Source organism: Phocoena sinus, chromosome 2 (assembly GCF_008692025.1).
Source record: "Phocoena sinus isolate mPhoSin1 chromosome 2, mPhoSin1.pri, whole genome shotgun sequence".
In the NCBI taxonomy this organism is placed as follows: Eukaryota; Metazoa; Chordata; class Mammalia; order Artiodactyla; family Phocoenidae; genus Phocoena; species Phocoena sinus.
The window spans coordinates 98,638,940-98,662,651 of NC_045764.1; the positions used below are offsets into that span (position 1 = coordinate 98,638,940).

At 36.6% G+C, this 23,712-nt stretch overlaps 1 protein-coding gene across 6 annotated transcripts in view; it reads left to right on the plus strand.

The window, feature by feature from the left end:
• Positions 1 to 23,712, plus strand: part of DPH6 (diphthamine biosynthesis 6) — a 465,669-nt gene that overhangs the window by 150,668 nt on the left and 291,289 nt on the right. For all 6 annotated transcript variants that reach the window (XM_032623457.1, XM_032623458.1, XM_032623459.1 and 3 more), the window contains one exon: positions 17,964 to 18,058. In XM_032623457.1, the coding sequence (XP_032479348.1) occupies positions 17,964 to 18,058 (95 nt within the window). The remainder of the gene's footprint in view (positions 1 to 17,963; positions 18,059 to 23,712) is intronic.

Consider the following 23,712-nt stretch of genomic DNA (forward strand, 5'->3'; position numbering starts at 1 on the left):
TTTAACACATGAAAATTCAGGTCATTTTTTTCCACATCATTTTGTTCTATTACATACACACAAAACCTGTTCTTTATTGATAGATTTTATTCTTTATTGATCCCTTTCATGTCTTTTTCTATTACAAATAATGCTAGAATGAACATTACATATAATTTTGCGCATGTATGAGTTTATCTATAGGATAAAATTCTAGAATGGACATGCTAGGTCAAATGTATATGTGTTTTTAATTTTAATAGATACTTAAGAAATCCATTTCCAGTTATGGTGGAATAACTTGCATGAGATAAACTCTCCCAATTCAAATAACTAGAAAAGTGGTGTGAAATTAAAACAAATTAATGTTGGAAGGCATTAGAGAATTACAAAAACTGAAATAATTTAAGGGGCCAGAATTCTAGAGAGGATGGAAGACCTGAACGTTGCCTCTTCTTCTAATTCAAATATGCTACAGAAGTGCCAAGAAGCTGAGGAGAAAACTCCAGCTGAGAAGCTGACTTGGACTTTCAGCAGCTTCATAGGGCTAGGGAGACAAAAATTAGAATTCAGGGCAAACCAAAGTGGAATGGACCTGCTTAACCCTCCAAGTTTTCAGCTGGATTTATACATGGACTCTAACTTCGGAATAAAGGCAAACCAGAAATAGTGCAGCCCTTGCAAATGCTTATATCCAACTTTGAATCATATAAATCCTAGAGTGAATTAAAGTGATCTGATCCTACTCTTATTGCCTATTTCTCTCTGGAGAAAAATAACGCTATTCAGAGCCTTAGATTTAAAATATCTCACATACAGTTTTCAGCAGGCAATCAAAAATTACCAAGCATATCAGAAGACCTGAGAAGATAACTGAAACTAAGAAAAAAACACAAAATAGAAACAGTCCCAGAGGATATCTATTTAATCAGATTATCAGATGTAGACTTTAAAATGACTATGGTAGGGCTTCCCTGGTGGCGCAGTGGTTGAGAGTCCACCTCTCACGGGTTCGTGCCCCAGTCCGGGAAGATCCCACATGCCGCGGAGCGGCTGGGCCCGTGAGCTGTGGCTGCTGAGCCTGTGCGTCCGGAGCCTGTGCTCCGCAACGGGAGAGGCCACAACAGTGAGAGGCCCACATACCGCAAAAAAAAAAAAAAAAAAAGACTATGGCATTGGGTGAAAAGATGAAATATTTTAGGGGATATTTGAAAGCTATATAAAATAATCAAATAGAATTCTGGAACTTAAAAATACAATACCTAAAACTAAGAACACAATACATGAGTTTACCCGTAGATTAGATACAGTTGTATAGACAATTAAAGAACTGGAAGATAGGGCAATGTAAAATATCCAACCTGAAGCACAGAGAGAATAGAATGGAAATAGAGACAAGAATATGAGATGTAAGGAAGAGAAGTTTATCATACATGTAATTGGAGTTGCAGGAGTGGAAGAGAAAAAGGAAAGAACAGAAGCAGCATTTGAAGAGATTTTAGGGCTTTGCTGTGATTATTTTTGCTGATTTTGACAAGTAGCTTCTCAGGATGGTTTAAAATTGCTCTAAAAGGGAGGGGTGTATATAAATGGATAGTTGTACATTTTGAACAGGAATTCTTTTCCCTGATAGTTATAGAAAATTATGCAAAGCAATCTGAGTGTCTTTTTCTCTGGCTTCTGTGTAGTCTAATCTGTGTATGTGGATTTTCTGTAAAGTGAGTACTTAATATTTATACAGTTAGAAATTTGTTTCTCAGCTTATTCACAACAGTTATCTGACACAATCCACATTTTAATTCAGACTGCCCAGGTTTTTTGCTCTCTTTTTGTTTCCTTTCATTTTTGCATATGCTCATAAAGGAGACTCAATCAGTTGCCTGATGTACACATAGTACAGTGATTCTAATATAAAAGTGAATGAGTCATCTGTCAAACTCTGTCTTCTTTCTGAATTTAGAAAGTATTTTTTTAACCTATTTTCTAGGACTCTGGTCTTCTGCATCATTGTCTAAGACAAATCAGATTTTAAGGAATGCCTGTATCTCCTTATCTTTATGAATAATGTGATTAACCTCATTAAGTGATTTTAAAGATCAACCACATGTTCATTTTTCGACTTGTTAGCACAACTCTCTTGAATAGTCAAGGAGTCCAAAAGAAGGGGAGAAAACAGACAACTTTTAAACTTCCAGGGGTGGGAGAGAAAGGGGTTAGGTAGAGGAACCCAATGTGTTTACCTGCCTCAGATCCCCTGAAACACTTTTTATGTACTGTGTAATGTGGGTTGACATCACTTATTAACTGTAATGTCAATTTTGCTAATATATTAATCTTTGAATATATTGCTATATTCAAGGGTTTATATTTTTAAGTTAGGGAATTTTTGCATATTATAATGATTTCCCATGCAGGAATTAATATTGTGAGAATTACAGAGAAGTTGGTGGCGGGAGTTGTGGAGAGAAGATGGTATGTTTGGGCAAGAGTCCTTTCATAGTTCCTTCAGATCCCATAGGGTAAGAGGCAGTGTGGGATAGCAATCAGCAAGTTACCTCTGTACCTAGGAGCCCAGGTGTGAATCCTACCCCTGACTCTACTGCTTACCTGAAACGTTGATCTAGTTAGTTTCCCATATATAAAATGGAAGTAATAACAATGAAATGATATATAAATTGCTTAGCTCAGCATCTGGCAATGTTAAATGTTAACAATGTTTACTATTATGAGTAAAATTTATAATGTTAAATGTTAGCAATGTTAGCAGCGTTTACTATTACGAGTAAACTTTGCCATTACTAAAGAATGTTAACAATGTTTATTATTAAATGTTAGCAGTGTTTACTATTATGAGTAAAATTTGCCATTACTAAAGAATAATTTGGAAACTTTTCTGCCTTACAAAATACACAGAGAACTGGGTAGACACTATAATTGGGGTCATAGTTAAAACTCTCAAGGGATTTTTAACTGGCGTATATCAACATGTGAGGCAGCAGTCCTAACAGAAAAATGGCAGAAGCTATGGAGAACCACTATACAGAAAATGTCTTAAAACCTAATACAGACCGAAGAGATGCTCAAACTGATTTAGTATCAGAGAAATACAAATTAAAGCAACAGTGGGATGTTACTTGTACCAGTTTGGCAAAAATGCGAAAGCTGGATAATGCCAGTTATTGACAGGTGGGTGGGGATTTATAGAACCCCTCTAAGAATGTGGATAGGTACTTCCATTCTAGAGGGCAATATTGTAATACCTAGATTAAATGTCCCTATACTCCTTGATGAAGCAATTCTCCTATCAGTCCCTAAGGGGACGTGAGTGAAACTAGTCCTTTGCAGGGTTAGTTTTGATGGTGTTGGGTTGGGGTTGTTGGAGGCAACATGGATGTCCATCCCTGGGAGAACTTTTAGTTAAAACGTGGTAGGCACACCTTACAAACTACAGATTTACAGTTAAACAGATATATTCAATGTGCGAATGGCAGCAAAGTGCTGAATGAATAAAAGCAACATTGAGATAAATTTAAAATATAGTATACATTTAAATAATACATTTGCAAGGACATAGACAAGAGATACACATGGAATACTTTAAAATATTTGCCTGTGATAAGGATAAAAATGGGGATAAAGAATAGAGATAAACAGGAATTTTTATTTTTTATTTCTTATTGAAGTATAGTTGATGTACAATATTATGTAAGTTACAGGTGTGCAGTATAGTTATTCACAGTTTTTAAAGGTTATACTCCATTTATAGTTATTATGAAATATTGGCTATATTTCCTATGCTGTACAATATATCCCCATAACTTAGTTATACGCAATAGTTTGTAGCTCTTAATTCCCCACCCCTATGTTGCCCCTCCCCCTGTCCCTCTTCCCACTGGTAAATAAATGGAAATTTAAAAAAAAAACAATAAAAGAATACCTGACTATTGCTGAAAATTTGAGATATGATAAAGTATAGGGTAGCAAATAAAAAGCATAGGTCTTCTGCCCCATGATGCACACTGCTAACATGTCGGTGGATTCCATGTTGTTTTATTGTACACACAGTGTTCATTGTACACACAAGCTCATGTCATTAAATACTTGTACATATTGTATTTACATAATTTGGTACAACTATACATACAGTTTGTTTCCTGTTTTTCTCCTAATATGCTGTGTTTATTTTCCCACATAATTAAATCTATTCGAAAACACATTAATTAATGGCTGTGTAGATTCCATTATATTTATATTCTACATATGAATATAGCATAGTGAATTTAACAAGTTATCTCTTGGGAATATTTCTTTCTAAATTATTATAAATAATGTTATTTGTTTTAAAATTATTATAAATAATTTTGTGATTATTATCTTTCCTAATAAATCTTCATGTACGTTTCTGATTATTACTTTCTTTAGATAAATCCCTAGGAATGTAATTTCTGGGTCAAAAAATACAACAACTTCAAGGCTTATACATTTATTACTCTAAATTAACTGTGGAATCATTTTAGTCATTGACTCTTAAATTTCTATAGGTTCCTAAAATTATCATCTGAACAATGGAGTCAAAAATCATTTTATCTTTTGTGCTTTTTTCCCCAAGGATTATTTTCTCACTGTTCAAAAAAAGAAGATGAATTTTAATATGAAAATTACATCAAATTTTAAAGGTTTTGGGCCGTTATTTAAATGTTTGTTAAGAGTATTCCTATTTTGTGATATTTTACAATGTTTGTCAAAGTTAATACTCTCAAATGGTCCTTCAAACTTTGCTATGGGAAGCAACCCTCTGAGTCTTTCCTGCCTCTCACTCATATCACCATCTTACTTTCATCTCTTATAGTTGATTTTTACCTCCATGTCTATGTATTACTTCATGATTTCCCCCAATTCTAGAACTATTTGTTGACTGCTCACTCTAGATTATACAGATTTATCTATCTTTACTCCCTTTGCCTCCATCACATATGTGTACTCTTTCCCTCATTCCATCTTCCCATACAGTTATATTGCAATTCCAGTTGGATGAATAGTCAGTGTTTAAATTACGATAACTATGAAAATTCAAAACACAGCTGAGTTAGATAATAAACTCTGGTAATAAACCTTTCCTGTACAACTTTTTATTTTTTCATTTGAATTAATAATTGTCTTGTTTTATTCACTTATTTAGTATTCCGTGTACCAATCACTAATTCAGTGCTGTACTCACTGCCAATTTTCTAGTCTCTTAGCCAGATGTTCAGACATGTTAAGTACTCAGTTTCCTCCTCCTGAAGTCGTTTCCAGGGCCCTCTGACCTGTATGTAATCTGGGCCAGTTTCCTTCTATGTTATGAGACTGTCATCCTATCATCTCCTCATAATCCTGGAGAACCCTTTACCTTTCTTCTTTGTTGAAGCCCTCATTTCCTGGATCCAGCATCTTCCTTTTTCTTTGTTTTATTCTCATTTTTGTGAAGCACATTCTCTATAAGATTTTAATAAATGGTCCACAGGAGGTAAGTGTTTTGAGACACTGCATATCTATAAATGTCTTCATTCTTTCCTTGCATTTGATTGGTTCTTCAGCAGGTCATAAATTCTATTTTTGGAATATTTTCCCTTCTGGATCTTGATAGTATTGCTTCATTCCCTTGCAGTTGGTATATGCTGTTGAGAAGCCTAAAGTCATTCTAATTCCTGACTATTTGTATGCAACCTTATTTATTTCTCTCTCCATCTCTCTGTAAGAGTATGTAAGATATTTCTATTGCCCCAAGAATTGTAAAGTCTTATGTGCTGTGTCTTGGGTGTGCATATTTTTATCCATCGTGCTGAGACAGGTAGAATTTTCAGCTTGAAAATTTCAGTTCTGGGAAATTTCCTTGAATTACTTCACTGGTGTTTACCTCCCCTTTGATTTTGCTTCTTTGAATTCCTATTATTTAGATGTCTTTTAATTTTTACCTACATTTTTTCCCCTTTCTGGGAGGCTTTCTCAATTTTACCTTCAAAAATTTTAATTGAGTTTTTTCATATCTTATTTTTAATTTCTAAAAACTTATTTTTGTTCTCTGAATGTTCTTTTTCTAATCTATAATACTTTATCCTTATTAGAATTTTTCTTCTCTCCTGCATAGTCCTTTTTCTCCATTGTTTACTTTGGTGTCTCTAACTTTCATTTTAGAGATGTTTCTGCTAATCTTCGGTGTTCCACTCATATTTAAGAGTAGGGACCTAAAATTTTTGTGGTAAGCACTAAGTGTGTGGATGGAGCTTTGTGACCTTGAGTTTCACTACAGGGAAGTATATCTAGGTCATTTAATCTGAGCTAGTTAGATTTCAAAGAAAAGGATTCTCCAGTCTGCTCTTGAAGTGAATGCATGCTGCAGGGTTTTTTTGTTTGTTTTGTTTTCTGGGAGTTGAACAAGGAAAATGCTAGAGGTCTCCGAATCTTGTGTGCATACATTAACTGAATCCCTCTGTTTTTATTATAGTACCTCTGCCCTCAGCTGTGTCTCTTTTCTCCCAGGCTAGTTCCTCTGTCTCACCCTCTGCTGAGAATAAACCTTCAATGTTCTGCCATGGTGGAGGAGAGGCAGTTGCCAGCCTAGAGTGAAAGGATCTGGGGATCTGACTGCTTGTTAAACACACTGCCAATCAACCCTTCTTATTTTGGTGTCCTTCTCACATTTTCCCTTTACTTCCAGAGGTACCCAGTGCCACAAACTCATTACCTTATTGTTTTAGAGGAAGGAGTTATTTTACTGTGTAAATTGGTTTGGTCCTCTGCATTCTCCACTGTCGGTCGGCCTAGGACCCAGTGTTCTTGGTTCTATTAAATTTGTTGATCCTGTCACTTGCTCTCTGCTTTTCTGCATCTTTTTGAGTTTATGCCATTTTATGAAATACCTCCCATGAAGGTTTTAGAAGGGGGTGAGAGTAGATGCATGGATTCAATCCACTGTCTTTACCAGAAGCAGTTACTCTTTAATCAAGAGATTTCTTAAGATCATCCAAGTAAAAGTTGTCTGCTAAATGGAAGAATGAAACCATATTATATAAAAATTGTGAATATATAGAATTGGTTGCTTTTTCCAGAACTATTCACATAGAATTGGGAAATTGGACTTCTAGCCTTGAGTCAAAGGTAAGTAGATATATACTAAGGAGTATATCACTCAGCTGGGTGCTATAAGAGCTAAAGCCAGATATGTGCAATGCTGATTTCAAGCTTAAAGCTGTATTTCAAGTTCTGTTTTATATGAGTTAGCTTGTCTTCCTTATGGGTTTGACAAAAGAACAATTTACAATCCAAGCTACCTCTCACTTAAAAAGCAAAAGATAAAGAGAATTTCACTAAAGTTGATTTGATAGTGTGGGTGAGAGAGACAGAATTTTAAGCCTTGTTCCCTGTACTGCTAACTTTATGGGAAAGAACACCTTTAACTGACCTTGAAAGTCAAGAGGAGGTAGAACTTCCTTGAGGGGAGATTTTGAACACAACTGAGTTGGAAGGATATGTGGAATTTTATGGTTGAGTCCAGTGACTATTATAAATATAAATTACTAGGTGTATTAAAATGTATTCTTAAAAAAGTAAAAAATATGTACCATAGAATTTCAAAGAAAATTATATGTTGTTGAGAGAATTCTGAGTAAATTCAGAGATAAATTGACAGCCATACTGGACTTTAAGAATGGATAGGATTTTTGACTGGCTGAACTGTTTGGAGTATATTTTGAGTACTGGGAGAGGAAGCTGAAAAAAGAAGTCAAAGCCATATCGTGAGAGATTTTGAATACTGAAGTGTGGATTTAATTATCTAAACAATGAGGACTAACTGCAGGATTTAGAGAAAGGGACTAAAGTTCTGAAAGGTGTAGTTTAAGGAATTTGACCTGGCAGTAAGTAGTGCCCATTAATAGCTGTAGTTAAAGAGAAGAGGTGAAAGTCCTCCATACTTAGTGGCTGTTCTAATATATGACCTTGAACCTGTCCCTCACATTTCTCTGATTGTGTTTTATAGAAGAACTCTTAACTGCCAGTGTCATGTGGTACTAATAGAACTGAGTGATAAGTATTTGTAAGGACTTCTTATGTGCTCAGTTCTATGCTGGCTTCTATAAGGGGTACAAAGTAAGTCAAAGAGTTATTTTTCATGGAACTTAGAGTTTTGTAAATGAGGGGAGGACTCTAATAACTTGGATCATATAAAGCCAAATTGGTATTTGCTATAAATGTAATTGGGACCTAAGACACGGAAGATGACCACATGACCTAGAGTAGCTGAAGGCGATGTCATGGAAGCCTCAGCACTTAAACTGGTCTGAAGGATGGATGAAATTTACATGGGTGGTGGCAACAAAGTGAATCAATATGAAGAAGATTCCTTGGCAAGAAGACATGCAGGGACAATGAGGAACTTGTTTTAAATGAAACTAAGAGCTGGTATTGGTAGATTAATAAGAAAAAGGTGAGGTGGGAATTTAGGACCCAATCATAAAGGGCCCTGAGAGATGGACCAAGCGATTTGGGATAAGAAATAGCAAGATATAGAAGGCTCATCAACAAGGATTTATATTATTAAAATATATCTCAGGAAATTTAGTCTGGCAGTAGTATTCTTGGATTGGGAGTAGAAGAAATTGGAAATGAAAAAGAGTCTAAGGTGCTCTTATAGGAAACAGGTGTGAGGGCTTAGAGCATGAAACCGCTGACAGTAGGATGGAGAGAGAGAACAAAACTAAAAGAAAGATTTTGATGGAAGAATGAAAAAGAAACTAGCACCAAATGGCCAGAAGCTGGAAAAGGAAGAATCAAAGATTAATCCACACGTAATGATTGGGGAAATTAGAAGCACACATTTTTGCAGAAGAGAACAGGGTTGAGAAAGAACATGATAAGCTTGGTCTTAAACATACTGAGTTTTAAATTATAACATATAAACCAAAGGCATATGTTTTTAAACTATGAGGTTGGCACACAATTGAGATGTTCAGGCTAAAGACTAAGGTTTGTTATTTATCAGAGTCAGGACACAACTTTAAATTCTGGGTTTGTTTAGTTCTAAGCTACATAACCTTTGCAAATCAACCTAGTTTTCACCTCTGGAAAAGGGAAAAAATAAAATTAGTAGCCATTTCATTGAGTATATATTATATGCTGTGTAGTATATTAGACTTTTTTTTTCACATGGTTTTATTACTGAAAACAGCACTCCTATGAGGTAGATGCTGTTGTCATCTCCATTGTACAGATCAGTAATCTGAGGCTCCGAGAGTTTGCATGACCTAGGATCACGTAGCTACAAAGTGACAGAGCTAGGATTTGAACCAAGGGCAGTGTGTCTCCAAAGCTACTGCTTTTAATCAGTTATGCAATGCTGCTTTCACTGTGCCTCACTACAGTATGTGCTTTACCTACTTTTATAGTTAAGCTGTGTATTTACTAAGTGCTTACTAAGTGCCATACTCTGTGCTAAGTGCTTTTTATGCATTATTTTATTTAACCATCTAACAAGCCTATGACGTTGCTACTACTAATGTTTACATTTTACAGATGAGGAATCACTTAGAGGGTGAGTTACTTTTCCAGAGTCACAGAGCTGGGAAGTTGCAGAACCGGAATTTATGCTTTAAGTCTATCTGATTTCAGAGCAGATGCTCTTTTTTATTCTTAAAAGTTATTTTGAAGATTAAATAAGATAATTTCATCATTTTCTTAACTTTAAGGCATAAAGCAAATTGTCTTTAATTAGTAGTGACAGTGTTCCTATTTGCAGCAGCAGAATAACAAAGGTGATGGTTGAACCCATGGACTGCATAAGCTATCTGAGGGAATAAATTGATAAAGAAGACTATAGAGAGAATCATGAGGGCTATTTATAATTTAGGAGCAGCAGGAGGGAAAGGAGTTGGAGAAGCCCAGCAATAACTTAGTAAATACAGTAACATGGAAGCCTAAGGAAAATAATCACAAAGATTTGAGACATCAGTTGTATCACATGCTACATAAAATTTGAAAAAGATAAGGTCATTAGACAGTGTCCCAGCACATTGCTACTTACACTAAAAACCAGTAAACAGGACCACCATCCATCCAGTTTCCCAATGCAGAAAGCTGGGAATTTTTCTTACTTTTTTTAAACTTTCTTCACTTCTCCAGTCACTTATTTCAGCCTAGAAAATCTCTCTCAAAATACTTGCCCTCTCCTCTCCATCCTCACTGCTACTTCTCCAGTTCAGGAAAGCTTTACCTCCTGCCTAGATTCCTCCAGCAACTTCTCAGTTCTTTCTGCTTCTTGACTTACTGCCCTCCAGCCCATTCTCCACTGTGCAGCCAGAATGATGTTTCTAAAAGACAAATGAGATCAGGTCAGTTTTCTGTTTAAAACATCCTCATGGGTTCTCAATGATCTGAGGATAATAACTTAGTATGGCATATGAAGCCCCATAACATCTGTCCTCTTTCTAGTTTTTCAGCCTCACCTCTCCACTATTACTCGTCTAGTTGTTTCAGCTATGCCAAACTTACTTCAATTTCTAGTACCCATCGTGTGCTCTGGGACTTAACACATGCTGTTCCTTCTGGAACAGTTTTCTTCTCTCCTGCCTTCTCTCTCTCTCTCCCCTCTCCCTCTCCCTCTCCCTCTTTCTCTTTCTCTTTCCCTCTCTCTCTCCCCAGACTTTCCTGGTTAACTCATCCTGCAGATTCTTTGAGAAGCCTTTTGAGTTCCTTCCAGTTAGGTCCCCTGCTTTATACTCCCACCGCATCTCATGCATCCACCAAAGCAATCCCTACCCTTTATTGTAATTGCTTATTTAACTTTATGTCTGTACCTCCAGACAGTAAGCTGTTTTATGCAGAATTTATGTGTGCTCCTATTGTTATCCCCAGCACTTAAAACAATGCCAGACCTACCGTAGACATTCAATAAATACTTCTTTAATAAGTGCCATGAATGAATATATGCAGCATGAAATTATTTTGTATGTTAAATACATCATTTATAAAATGAAATTGTGAGTTTTTTAAACCTCATGGTTTTCTCTAGGTGGTAGGAGGGATGAGGGAAGTGCAATTTCATTTGGCCTTTTCTTTTTTTTGTCAGTTTTAAGATTAGTAACAGCAAATGAGGTAGGTTTAAAAGAAAAAATATCTTGATTTAATAAGAAATTCTCACAATTACGGTATTACAGTCTTTTAAAAGGATAAAAAAATTAAACAGGGAAATCATGATGCCTATAACCTTTTCAGTTCAATAATTAGTAGAGCTCAAATGGAGTTATTATGAATATGAATATTTATCTGTATGAATAAATGTGCCAGAAAAAATAGAATCATATAAGTAATTTCCTTTTCATTTACTAGGAATTCACTTTTTAAATGCTCAGACTCCAAGGCATTCTTATAAGCCATGAAATGACCCAAGTTGGCCACATCTGTTCAAAATGTGTTTTAGAAAGCTTATCTTAACAATAGTTAGTTGGAAAATTAATGTTCACCTTCCATAAAAATTTTATCCAAAAGAGAACACAGCACAATTTAGATATATGTGAAGCAAGGAATATACTTGTATACAATGGAAATTATAATGTGAAATAAGTAAAAAATGATCTTATTATTTTGTCAAAAATAATTTAACTGGTTAGAAAACAGCAACATATTTCTTTTCAGCTGGTCAAGATCCTTTTGAAATTTTATTTTATTTTATTGATGTGTTAGCTTTATACCTTTGTATTTATACAAAGGATGGGACCAGTTTGACTGATGTCAGACAGAATAACAGCTGTATTAATCATATCCAGTGGCCATCTGATCTGAATCTTTTTCTATATAACATTCCCCAAATGGTTAAAAACAGGGGGAAAAATAGTGACATCCCTGATTCAGTGGGTAATCAGATAAGAAAAACATTGACAACCATGTGTAAATTTTATTCAGTTTTAGAGTTCCAAAAGTAGAAAATTTTTGTCCTATTTCTAACGATATAGAAAAAGCAATTAGTAACTTTCTCCTGATGCCGAAAGCTCAGCTTCTCCGTACACTGGTGCCGAATCAAATCTCGGAGACAGAGATTTGGGTGAAGTAGAAAAGGATAGCTTTATTACTTTGCCAGACAAAGGGAGACACAGTGGGCTCCTGCCTCGAAAAGCTATGTGTCCCAACTTGGAGAGGATAGTGAGAAGTTTTATAGTAATGGTTCAAAGAGGGTGTGATCAGCTCGTGGACATTCTTCTGATGGGTTGGTGGTAAGGTAAGTAGGAGTCAGCCTCATCAACCTTCAGGTTCCAACTGGTCTGGGGTCTGCATGCTTGTGGGCAGCATACCATCGTTAACCGTTAACTTCTCCCACCTGGAGGGGATTTCAGTATCTGCAAAACAGCTCAAAGATATTATTGTGTGTATCCTTTGATGGGGAACCAGGACCTTGTGCCAAGGCTGCACTATTGTTTCTCTTGACTGTTTTGTTTCTCCCTTGTCTCATATCCCCTCCCTTCCCTAATTAACAACTGCTTGAATCTGCATGTTGGAACTCAGGGAAGGTCATGGAGGCTGAATGAAAGCTATTTCCTGTAATCACAGAAATGGGAGACACAGAAAGGCTTTGTGCCCAGAAGGCCCACAGGGCCCTGCTCGGTATCACTCCTCCCTTTTACTTGATAATTCTGTTTGGGATTGTGTCTGAAACTATACCTGTCAGTACATGCCAATTGGACCCTTTTCTGGAAGTATACAGGGTATCTGAACCATGGAGAAGACAGCCATTTGGTCATTGTGTACTATGTGCTGCACACTGCTAGGAAAAAATTATGAGAGGGTTTAAGAAATTTAGAAACTTATAGTCTCATGAGAAACATTTAAATTCAAGGGGTACATAGTAATGCAATACAGAAATATGTCACAAGGCAGCATAGGACAATCCCACAGGCAATAATAAGAGTGATTTCTATAAGTTGAAGAGAAGGAAATTGCCTGTTGGGGTTTATGTTTATCACATTATATTTCACTTTTTAAGATTTAATCTTTTGGGGTTTTTTTTCAGCCAGTCAAGATTCTTTTGAATCTTTATTTTACTTTATTTTCCCATTCAGTGTATTAGCTTTATGTCTTGGTATTCTTGTGAATGATGGGACCAAATGGCTGAAGTCTTTGACTCTCAGTTTACAGAGCTTGATTTCCATTGAATAGGCAATGGTCAAACACCAAAAGTTTTTGAGTGGATGAATGCCATCTCATATTGTCAAGGAAAGTTAGTGTGTTGATAACATGTAGGGTAGATTGGGAGGGGTGAATATAAAGCAGGAAGACAAGAGATTATTGTAATAGTTCAAGTGCAAAGTGATCAGTAAGGATGTTAGAATGGAAGGGAGTGCGTACATTTTCTCATTCACTGCCATATGCCTAGTGTATAGAAGAGCATCTGGCACGTAATAAGTACTGAGTGAATATTTGTAGATTCAATAAATGAATTCATGAAAATTTTAAAATGTAGGCTGTGTGGCAGAAGGAAAGGAAGGAATTAAGTTCTACTCCAGTATTTTAAGCTTGATTGAACAGAAATTGAGCAGGCAGAGAAGGTTTTGAGGAAAAAATAAAGAACTGTGTTTTATTCACGTTGAAGTAAGACAACAATGCTCCCAAGTAAAACACTCAATAAACGTTTGTTATGGGGGGAGCGAATACATGGGAGAGAGATTGATGGCTAGGGTTTTCACTTTGAGAGCCATTTGCAGTAGAGGTAATAGATACAGTAGGGGTCATGGTCCTCAAAGATGGGAGTATATAGATAAAGAGCAGAAGGTCCAAGGGAATAGCAAATTAATAGAGAAAAGATAACATATGTCGACTGCTTCCTGTGCACTAGGCACTGGGTTAAAAGCTTTGTATGTATTATATCTTCTAATACAACATCCCCCGAAGGGCAGGTATTACCTAGGGAAATGGAAATTCAGAGAACTTAATCAGTTCATCCCGGGTCCAGTACTCAGTAAGTGCTGGAGCTAGAATATGAACCTACAGCTGTCTATCCCTAGTTTTCCAACTGTGCTAAAATTACTCTCTGTTCACAAATTTTGTCTATCTTTTCCAGTAAATCTTTAATGTATTTATAGTCGTTATGTTTAAAGTCATTATCTACTGGGTTCAATATTTGGTTAATGTGTGGGTCTCTTTCTGTTTTGTTTGTTTTTCTCTTGATTACAGGTCACATTTTTAACTTTTTCACTGTTCATCTAATTTGTTTTATATATATTGTGGTAGATATTGAATAAAAAAGAACAGTAGAGACTGAAGTAAATATTCACTCCAGAAAAGTCACACCCCTTCCTCTGTCTGACAGCTAGTTTGTGGTGTTTATTCTCTTTAGTCTGATCTCCAGTTGAGCTGGGTCTGGTTTGAGTTGTTTCAGTTTGCTACGTGTTTGAAATGTTTTGAAAGCAGGATAAGGTCTCTCCCTTTATCAGGGCATGTGATCTGTGCTCCAGTGAGTCTAGAGATCTCTCTCTCCTTCTCCCTCCTACCCCGTCCCCCTGCTTTAAAGTCCTGCTACCAGTTTTTTTTTTTGTTTTTTTTTTTTTTTTTTTTTTTTTGCCTTTTCAAGGGCTTACTGCTGTTGGCCTTTCCCTGCCTCCTCTCTGGCTTTCCAAGTCTTGGCTGAAATCTCTCTGTCTTCCTGCCCTGTCACCAGTCCTTGGTACAGTGAAAGTTCAGTAGAAAAGACTTGATGGGCAGGTGTTCTCAAAGGGATCTCTCTCCCCTTTTCTGCCCTGGCCCTAGCTCTCTGCATGTAGCTACTGTGTACACTTAGTTAAGACTGTGAAAAAGAACTGGCAGGCTATACACACTCCCTGGGTCTCCTCAGGACTCTTAATAGTCCATCACAGAGGTCCACAGATGGCCATAAGAGTTTGGCTTTTTGTATACACTGATAGACGTCCCTCATCTATGGAGATTTGCTTCTACTCTGTCTGTTCCCCCATTAGGAAAGTGACCATGGATCTTCACTCATCTAGGAAAGGCTTACCCTGATCTGCAGTTAGTTCATCCAGACTTCTTTGCATTCTTGGATCTCTGTAGGTAAAACACAAAGGCATGGCTCTGTAGCCTATCTGGCATGTTTTTGGTGTTACGGTGATAACAACTGTCTACTTCCACTTTTTACATACTAACTGAAACTATTTAACAATGTTTTAATAATTAATGGACATTAGACCTTAATGGTCAAATAGCAATATGAAAAATATTTTTTATTTTTCAATATAGATTGCTATCGTTTGTACTTAAATTATGGAAAGAATCATGATAATTCAGTGAGAAACTAAACCTTAGAAAAACTGTTACCTATTTAGTATTTTCAATTACAATGAAATCAACAGAGAAACTTATCAAAGTGAACTGCAAAAACTGTATTTGGAGTGATTAAGTGCTGGCATACAGTAATGCTAATTTGGAGTTGAAACCCAAACACAGACCTGAAACATGTTAGAATAAAGTTGCTACTTTCTGTGAATAGTGTAGATATGAGTAACACTATCCTACATGTTTTAGAAAAGTAAATTGAATGTTGTGTACCACAAATATGTCTCTGGAATGTACACATCTGAATTCTCTACTACCTAAACTGACCCTTTTTTTATCACATGCATACATCATGCTTTTGTTCTACCTGGATGTTGCTTTCTAACAGGGTGCTACGTCTTAGATAAAGAAAATGGCTTAAAGAAAGTGGCTAGCATAAACTTTGCTTCTTGAGGTCTCTCAGGACATCAAAGGGACTTGGAACTGGCTAAAAGTCAGCCAATAAAGATCGAATTTTCTAGATACTTGCGTCTACTAGAGCTTGAAGCTAGTAGAGTTTAGAGGGGCTGCAAAAGACATCCTAAGGATTCACAGACTACTTCTTGGTTCATCAGCCATAAAAACCACTGGGCTCTTTACCCAAATTTCTTTACTTGGAATCTGTGTCCATGCTGGTGAACCAGTAGTAGTGGGGAGAAGAGATTGCACATATTATTTATAGAAGCGACATCACTGTTTCATCATATTGTGGTATTAAAATATAAGGTGCAGTATATTTAGGAAGCTTCCGGAGACCAGGGACATTGTCTTGTTTACTTTTGGATCTTTTTCATCTAGCAAGGCCTGCCAAATAATCACTGTTAAATAAATATTTGTTGAAGAACTGATTGGATGAATATTATGGAAATATTTTACATGAACTGGAAATATCACTGGATGCATCCATATTTTAGATTTCCTAGTACTACGTTGGATTAACATAGCATCTCGCATTACTTTTACTAGGGACTAATAGAAGGATATCAGTAGGATAACAGCCATGCCAACTTTAATTTTTAAAAATCCAGTTATTCTTTGGTGGTAGATTATAGAAGTTTTGCAAAGCTTCAGTGAAACATTTTCTAATAAAAGGAAGCCAGTGATTGTTAAGGTATACTCCCACATAAGAAGACTGTCCATAAAGGTGAGAGTAGAAGGTTCACTTGGTAGACAGTTGCTAGAATGGGAAGGCCAGTGAAGGGAGATCAGCACAGAAGGGGTCAGGCGCCAGCTGACAGAACGAGGAAACACCCCTGAAATCCACATCCCATTATTATTCCTACATTTTTTATTGCAAAGCAGACATTAATTTAATTTGGTTTACCATGGTAATGTATTCCTGTTATCCGCTCATAAGGACCAGCTGCCGTACTTCTGCCTTGCTGATTCCCTACTTCATTTATCCACTTTGCTCATGTGAGTTCTTATAGAAAATGCCACCCCATTTTCTTTCCTTCACTTTTCTTGCTGTTTGCCTTTACAGGTCATCCACATTACTATTGATGCTTAGAGGGAGTAGTAGAATTTTCATAGATGTATGCTTTAAATCCCGAAGGGTATGTAGTCAATAGTTGAAATGTAATGGATTTCGAATGGTAGCACAACCACAAAAATAACCAAATAAATAAATGTGTAACTGTGCAGGTAAAACCAAAGACTTAGGCCACAGTCCCAGCACTGGCAGTAACAGAGAACATCAATGGAGTCACTCTTCCTTTGGGCTGGGAGAGACTGTAAGCAGGGAAAGCTATGAAATTCAGAATGAAGGAGATGGGATCATAGTGCTAAAGCCTCCACACAAGAGCAGAAAGATTCTGTGGCACAGCCAGTGAGAGTGCTCCCCAGCACTGATTCCAGCCATGTACCAACCAGATAAGAGATGATTTTACTCTCAGTATCATTTAAATAACACAGCTTATATTCAATGCAAAGCACAGGGAATTTTTTTGTTTCTTTGCTTATTTATTTGTGTGTTTTAATTTCAGGTTTAATCAGACAACATTATAAGCTATCCCAACCTTTCTGGGAGTTATACTTTCCTAGGGCTTGTCTGCAGCGTTGGAACTTCATTAGTTCTTGATACCCTTGGAACTTTACTATTAGTAATAACCTTAAGCATAATAACCATGTTTATGGCTTCTTTGTGTGCGCAGGCCCAAGGAAAGGCCTTAGATTACATTCTCTGTGTCTCTGAGAAATGCTCTAAACACAACATTTTTTCCCCTTCTACATATAGGTCAAAGGGCAGGGGAAAGCACAGTTTGGCTGCATATATCCTCATTTACTACATAATTACTTAGTATCTTTCCCCCTTAGCCTCCCTTTGAAGCTAAAGCTAGTGGCATTCCTAAACTTTATAGTAATCTTTAAGCTTTCTCATTATACACAAAAATGTTGGTCCCTTACATCTTTTTATAAGGGTTTGGTGATTATTAAAAATGCCATGCTTTATGATAACATTTTTCATATGGTTTTAAACACATATTTTAAGCAGAAATACACAGTTATTTTCCTGTAGCTCACCATCTATTTTGGAATTAAAGTTTCTGGCATGGATATTTTTTAGGACAAAATAAGTTAAGTGAGCATTTTTGCTAACTAATTTTAAGATTCCTGTTACTTTCCTTCTTTTTCTTTTTTTCCCCTATTTTCAGCTTTCTAAGAAGTACGGAGTCCATGTTTGTGGAGAAGGTGGAGAGTATGAAACGTTCACTTTGGACTGCCCTCTATTTAAGAAGAAAATAATTGTGTAAGATATCATTTCAGCATTTTCTTCCCCTTCCTCAAATTTAAGTGATGGAAGCAATGTAACATTAAGCTGGAGGCAACTTTTGTTAAGAGAAATAGAACATGTCCTCCAAGTTCACAAACACTCAATTTGTTTAATACCAGTGAAGTCGTCTGAATACCTAAATCAATACATGACAAGACGAGGCCTTCATAGAAGCCTATAAACTTTTTAGACATTGCACTTTCATTTACTTGCTGATTATGGCCTGCAGTAAAACTGGTACCTACACACTGACACTTTTATCCTTTCATGAAGTGTGAATTGCCTGTGTTATTTATCTTTCATTACAGCTACATTTGATAAACTGCCACATCAGTAGCCTGTGGGTTCCATTAACTCCGTTCTCTTTTTCCTTTTTCTTGGCTTTAATAACTTAGAATGGTAATACTAAACATTTCTCTTCAATTATTTGGGGTTATTTTTACATATAAACTTTGTTTTTGAATGAATTCTGTTTTATGGTGAATAGTGTGATTTCTTTGCCATAAATTGTTAAAATTCGTGTAGCAAAAAATAGGAACTTTCTTCAGTTTGTTAACATTATTATCCATACTCTAATTTATATCACTCCTCTCATATGCTAAGAGAGCACTTTATTTGCTTTTACTAAGCTCTTCAGCTTCTTGAAAAGGTTGTCAGAATTATGCTTGATTTCAGAAACCTCAACTGATGAAAGACTAGAATCTTGTATCGAATGGACAGCTTTAATATTTTCAACACTGAAAGGTGACTTCTTTGTACATATTAATAATGAGGGAAAGAATGTTCTAAGAAGTTAAGACAACTCCAGGTGAATTTTCTAAAAGTTACATTTATCTTGGGAAACATAGCCAAGACCTTTTCATTACCCTGTGCAAAATATTCACCCACTCTTGCTTCTCTCATCTCTTCTAACTTGTTTTCCATTAATAATCATCGAACATAATAATAATATATTTGGCAAATATATATCAAGTACCTATTATGTCTAAAGCATTCTACTGGGCACCACTGATGTTGAAACATAGTTCCTGTCTCCAAAAGGGTGGGAGGAAGACACATCTGCATGAAATTGTGACACAAAATGATAGAGGATAAGAGTCAGAAGAATAAGTTCATAAACCAGAAGTATTTCTTCTGGCTTCAGTGATCACAAAACAATTCATTGAATGAACTGTGCCTTAGGTATTACTTCTATGAAATAATAGTGTTTGGTTACTTAAGAAAAACATTTCCATGCTAGGGTGAAATTATAGTATAATAGGAAACTTGCAATATACTTATTAGACTAACCAAATTAGAAAAAAATAAAAAGCTCAATAAGAGAAAGAAGGCCAAAGAATAATCCTCTTCCTGTTTATTGGACAACTTGAGGTCCTGGAGCACCCAGAACTCTTTATGGACAACATAGAATTATAAGAAATGTGCTGCTTTACACTACATAACCATAAGGTTTATTTATCATAGTACTTTAGACCTGAAAAATGAATCTTTCACCTCATCATTGTGCAGATAGAGAAACCTCAACCTGACTGAGGCAATGACATGATGGGAGTTAATCATGCTGTTGAAGAGAAGGATGTCAGGGAAGGTGTATTAGAACCCTCTAGTGCCAAAATGAGCCGTTCAATTGAACTGGATAATCATTTGTTGAGGATAATTATGTGGGTGGAAGTCTGCAAGCTGCCACCCTACTCTGTAAAAGTTCTTCAGTAAGAATGGAGAGGCAGGGCTTCCCTGGTGGCGCAGTGGTTGGGAGTCCGCCTGCCGATGCAGGGGACGCGGGTTTGTGCCCCAGTCCGGGAGGATCCCACGTGCCGCGGAGCGGCTGGGCCCGTGAGCCGTGGCCGCTGAGCCTGCGCGTGTGGAGCCTGTGCTCCGCAATGGGAGAGGCCGCGACGGTGAGAGGCCCACGTACCGCAAAAAAACAAAACAAAACAAAACAAAACAAAACAAAAAGAATGGAGAGGCAAATCAGCAATACTGGAAGTGCTAACATACGAGTGCGTACCTTGAGAACAGAAGGGGAAGAACTGACATTTCTTTCTTACTCAGTTATCAGCTACTCACTAATCTGATTCTGATGCTTAAGCGTGTTCTTTGATTTTTTTTCTTCATAGGCTCTGCCTCACCTCAGCTTCATAACTTTCTTATTCGATTTCTTTTCGCTAGATTGCCTTCCCATTTATCCCCACTTTGCTAAATCCTTCCAATTTTAAAGGCTTTGGTTGTTACTACTTCCAGTGCTTGTCCTCATATCTGAACTCTCAGAACACACAGTAGTAGGCACTGATAAATGTTAAATATCGTGGAATTAATTTTTCATTTATTGTTTAGTTTTAAATATCCTATTTCACTTTTATGTATTCCTTTCTTAGGTTATAACTAGAGCTTGTAGTAGTTGAATGGAAAAAGAATGTCACCTACTATATACAAAATCTTTCCTTCTCTTTAAAATAGAAAATGTCCTTATCATACCTATCTGATAAGCAGTAAATGTGATGATGTGAATGAATATGCATTGCACATTCTAAAACTGTATATAAATTAAAGTTATTTTATTTAGAGATAGTTTTCCATGTGACACAATTAAAAGATAAGTTTAGACCAGGTAACTACTTGTTAACAATTGACAGTTAATCATACTGGATCCTGTCAGTTAGAATGTGTTTGGGGGGACAAAGTTAATAATTTCTCCTGTTATATTTGACATAGTAGTGATCTTCCACAGTTAGCATACAACTAGTTGATTATTAGGAATCCCCTTTTAAATGTCTAATTCAAATTTTATGTTAGAAAAGGAGACTATGAGGAGAAAAAAAAAAACTTTTGCATGCAAAATGATTTGATTATAATTAGGTGTGTTTTTTTTTTCAAAAACACAGATAGAATCTCTTGCATAATGAAATAATTTAGACAAATTAGGGTGGTTCTAGAAGTTTATTATGAGATACATTTTGCCCCAAATTCCAACTAACATTTTTAAAATCTTGTAGGAAACACTGGTATAACAGTCTTTGTGTGGAAGTAATCTTTTAAATTTTTGACTAGAACATTTTACAGTTTACTTTTCACATCAATTAGGATGTGACTATTCACCTCTAGATGCAAATTTTTAGATCAGAAAATGAGGGGTTTTTCCTGAGGAGCCTTGACAAAAAGAATTGCAGCCTAGTCTTTAAGAAAAGAGGACAACTGTAGGTCCTCAAATAAAAAACCTACTTTCTCGGTGTCCCTGGTGGCGCAGTGGTTAAGAATCCACCTGCCAATGCAGGGTACATGGGTTCGAGCCCTGGTCTAGGAAGATCCCACATGCCGCGGAGCAACTAAGCCCGTGAGCCACAACTGCTGAGCCTGCGCTCTAGAGTCCGTGAGCCACGACTACTGAGCCTGCGCACCTAGGACCTATGCTATGCAACAAGTCACCGCAGTGAGAAGCTCGCGCACCACAACAGAGTGCCACCCCCTGCTCGCCGCAACTAGAGAGAAGCCCGCGCGCAGCAATGAAGACCCAACGCAGCCTAAAAGAAATAATTTTTTTTTAGAAAACCTACTTTCTTTTTAATTCTTACTTTGAAATATATGTGTATGCATATCAAAAGTAAGAACTAAAACATGGGGAATATAGCCAGTATTTTGAAAATAAAGTAAGAACTAAAATCCCAATGTATTAATGAAGGTGATAATTTTCTTCTCACTGTTAATGAACACAATTTTAATGTCAATCTTTGATACAACCCCATATTTCCATTTGAATTGTCAATATTAATGTACTACTGCTACAGAGTTGCTGTGTATGGGATGGATGGATGGATAGAAGAAACAATGAGAAGGAAGGAGGGATGAAAAGAAGAACTAAATTCTGTGATTAAAACACTATGCTCTCATTTTCCCCACTTACTCCTCGTTTCTACCTATTCAAGACAGAACTCGGCCCAGAGCATCGTAATATGGCATTTAGCCATAAGGATGAATCAAGTACTTTCCTTATCTGCCTTCTCATATCTATTCTGTATCACTTGGGAATTTATTAGAATTTATGAACCATTTTCCTTGTATTTAAATTTATATAATTATTTTTATTATGCTAGAGATAACCATATATTGTTATTGGTATACATGTATGCTTATGTTCATGTATCCATATATATACAGTATGCATGTATGAAAATGTACGTATTCGTGTGAAGGTTGGTAATTGAAAAATCAGTGTGGGTTTTTGATAGTGTCAGTAGTTACTGTGTAAATGTAAAGATACTTAACAAAGTTAAACTATACAGTTATTCAACAAATGGGGATGAAAATAAGGCAGTGTATTCTGCACTGAGCCAGAGGTGGAGTGTGGGGAGACAGGCAGACAAAGATGAACAAAACCTGGTCCCTCTCTAAGAAGGAAGACAAGCACACAGACACATAATTATAATACAGTGGATGTGTTATGAAAGGTCTGTAAATGCATTACCAAAGCACATAAAGGAGAAAACTAGCACTGTCTGAAGATGTCAGGCAAGCCTTCACAGAAATGATGTTGGAAATGTCTTGTGAGGATAAGTGTGAGCCCACGGGGAATACCTGCGTGCAGTTGACTTTTCAGAGGGGAAGTAGGAACCAAGACCATGGCTGAGCCTCAAGAGAAAATTCAGTGTTTTGAAGTGAGAGGGTTAGGGCCTGATCTCTTAACTTGAGAGAGAGCCTATAGTCAGGGAAGAGAGACTCAGACCTGACTCCGCTAGCTGCCCTTTTGAAGTCGTAACTAGGGATAAGCCTAATGCAGCAGTGAAAGGGAGCATGGGATCCAGCTCTTGGCTACTGAGAAACCTCAGTTGTGTAAGAGGAAGGGGCTGCACTGATTACTTGTATTAATAGGGAAAGAGGAGGAGGGTAGCCAACTGGAAAGCATTTTTGCTGTTGTAGAGTTTTTCTTAATTTTCTGGGTCTCTCTGAGGGTATTCCAGCAGATTCTGCTCTAGGTTTCAGAGAAATCCATGAAGCAGACAGAAACCAGACTCTTGAAAGTTGAGTTTCAAGTGAGTTTATGAAAGAAAAGCAGAGCAGTCGTGGCATTATTCTGTTTGAAGCTAAAAGCCATTTATTTGAATCTATTATCTTTCTCCCAGTTGATTCTGGCTTTGTATAACTGAATGAAATGACGTTAGTCAGTTAGAGATTATGGAATTAATAGAATCCATAAAAACCATATTCCTCTTCACTTAGTGTTCAGAATGTTGTATATTTTCTCTGGATAACAATCTTGGTTCAGAATGCAGTAATTGTATCAGTTAAGTGAGCTATTTGCTGTCAGTCTTCTGTTTCTAGTGGGAATAACTGTCAAGAGAAAGGAGGGCCCGAAACCCTTTCCACTGACACATCACTGGTTCAGGTTAATCATGGTTTTGGTGTACCCATTGTCAAGGATATCAAGACCAAGCTGCCTACATCAGGCATTATTGAGGCTCAGGATCAGTTTCCAAAGCTGGGATTGGGAACATAGAGATTGAAATTTAATGTAAGAATGAGGTCATACACAGGAACTAGAATTTGAATCTATTGAGGAACCAAGATAGGACCAGAACAGACAACTCTGGAGTAAATAGACAAGACGACTAGACTAGAGTTAACAAGGCAGAGAGACA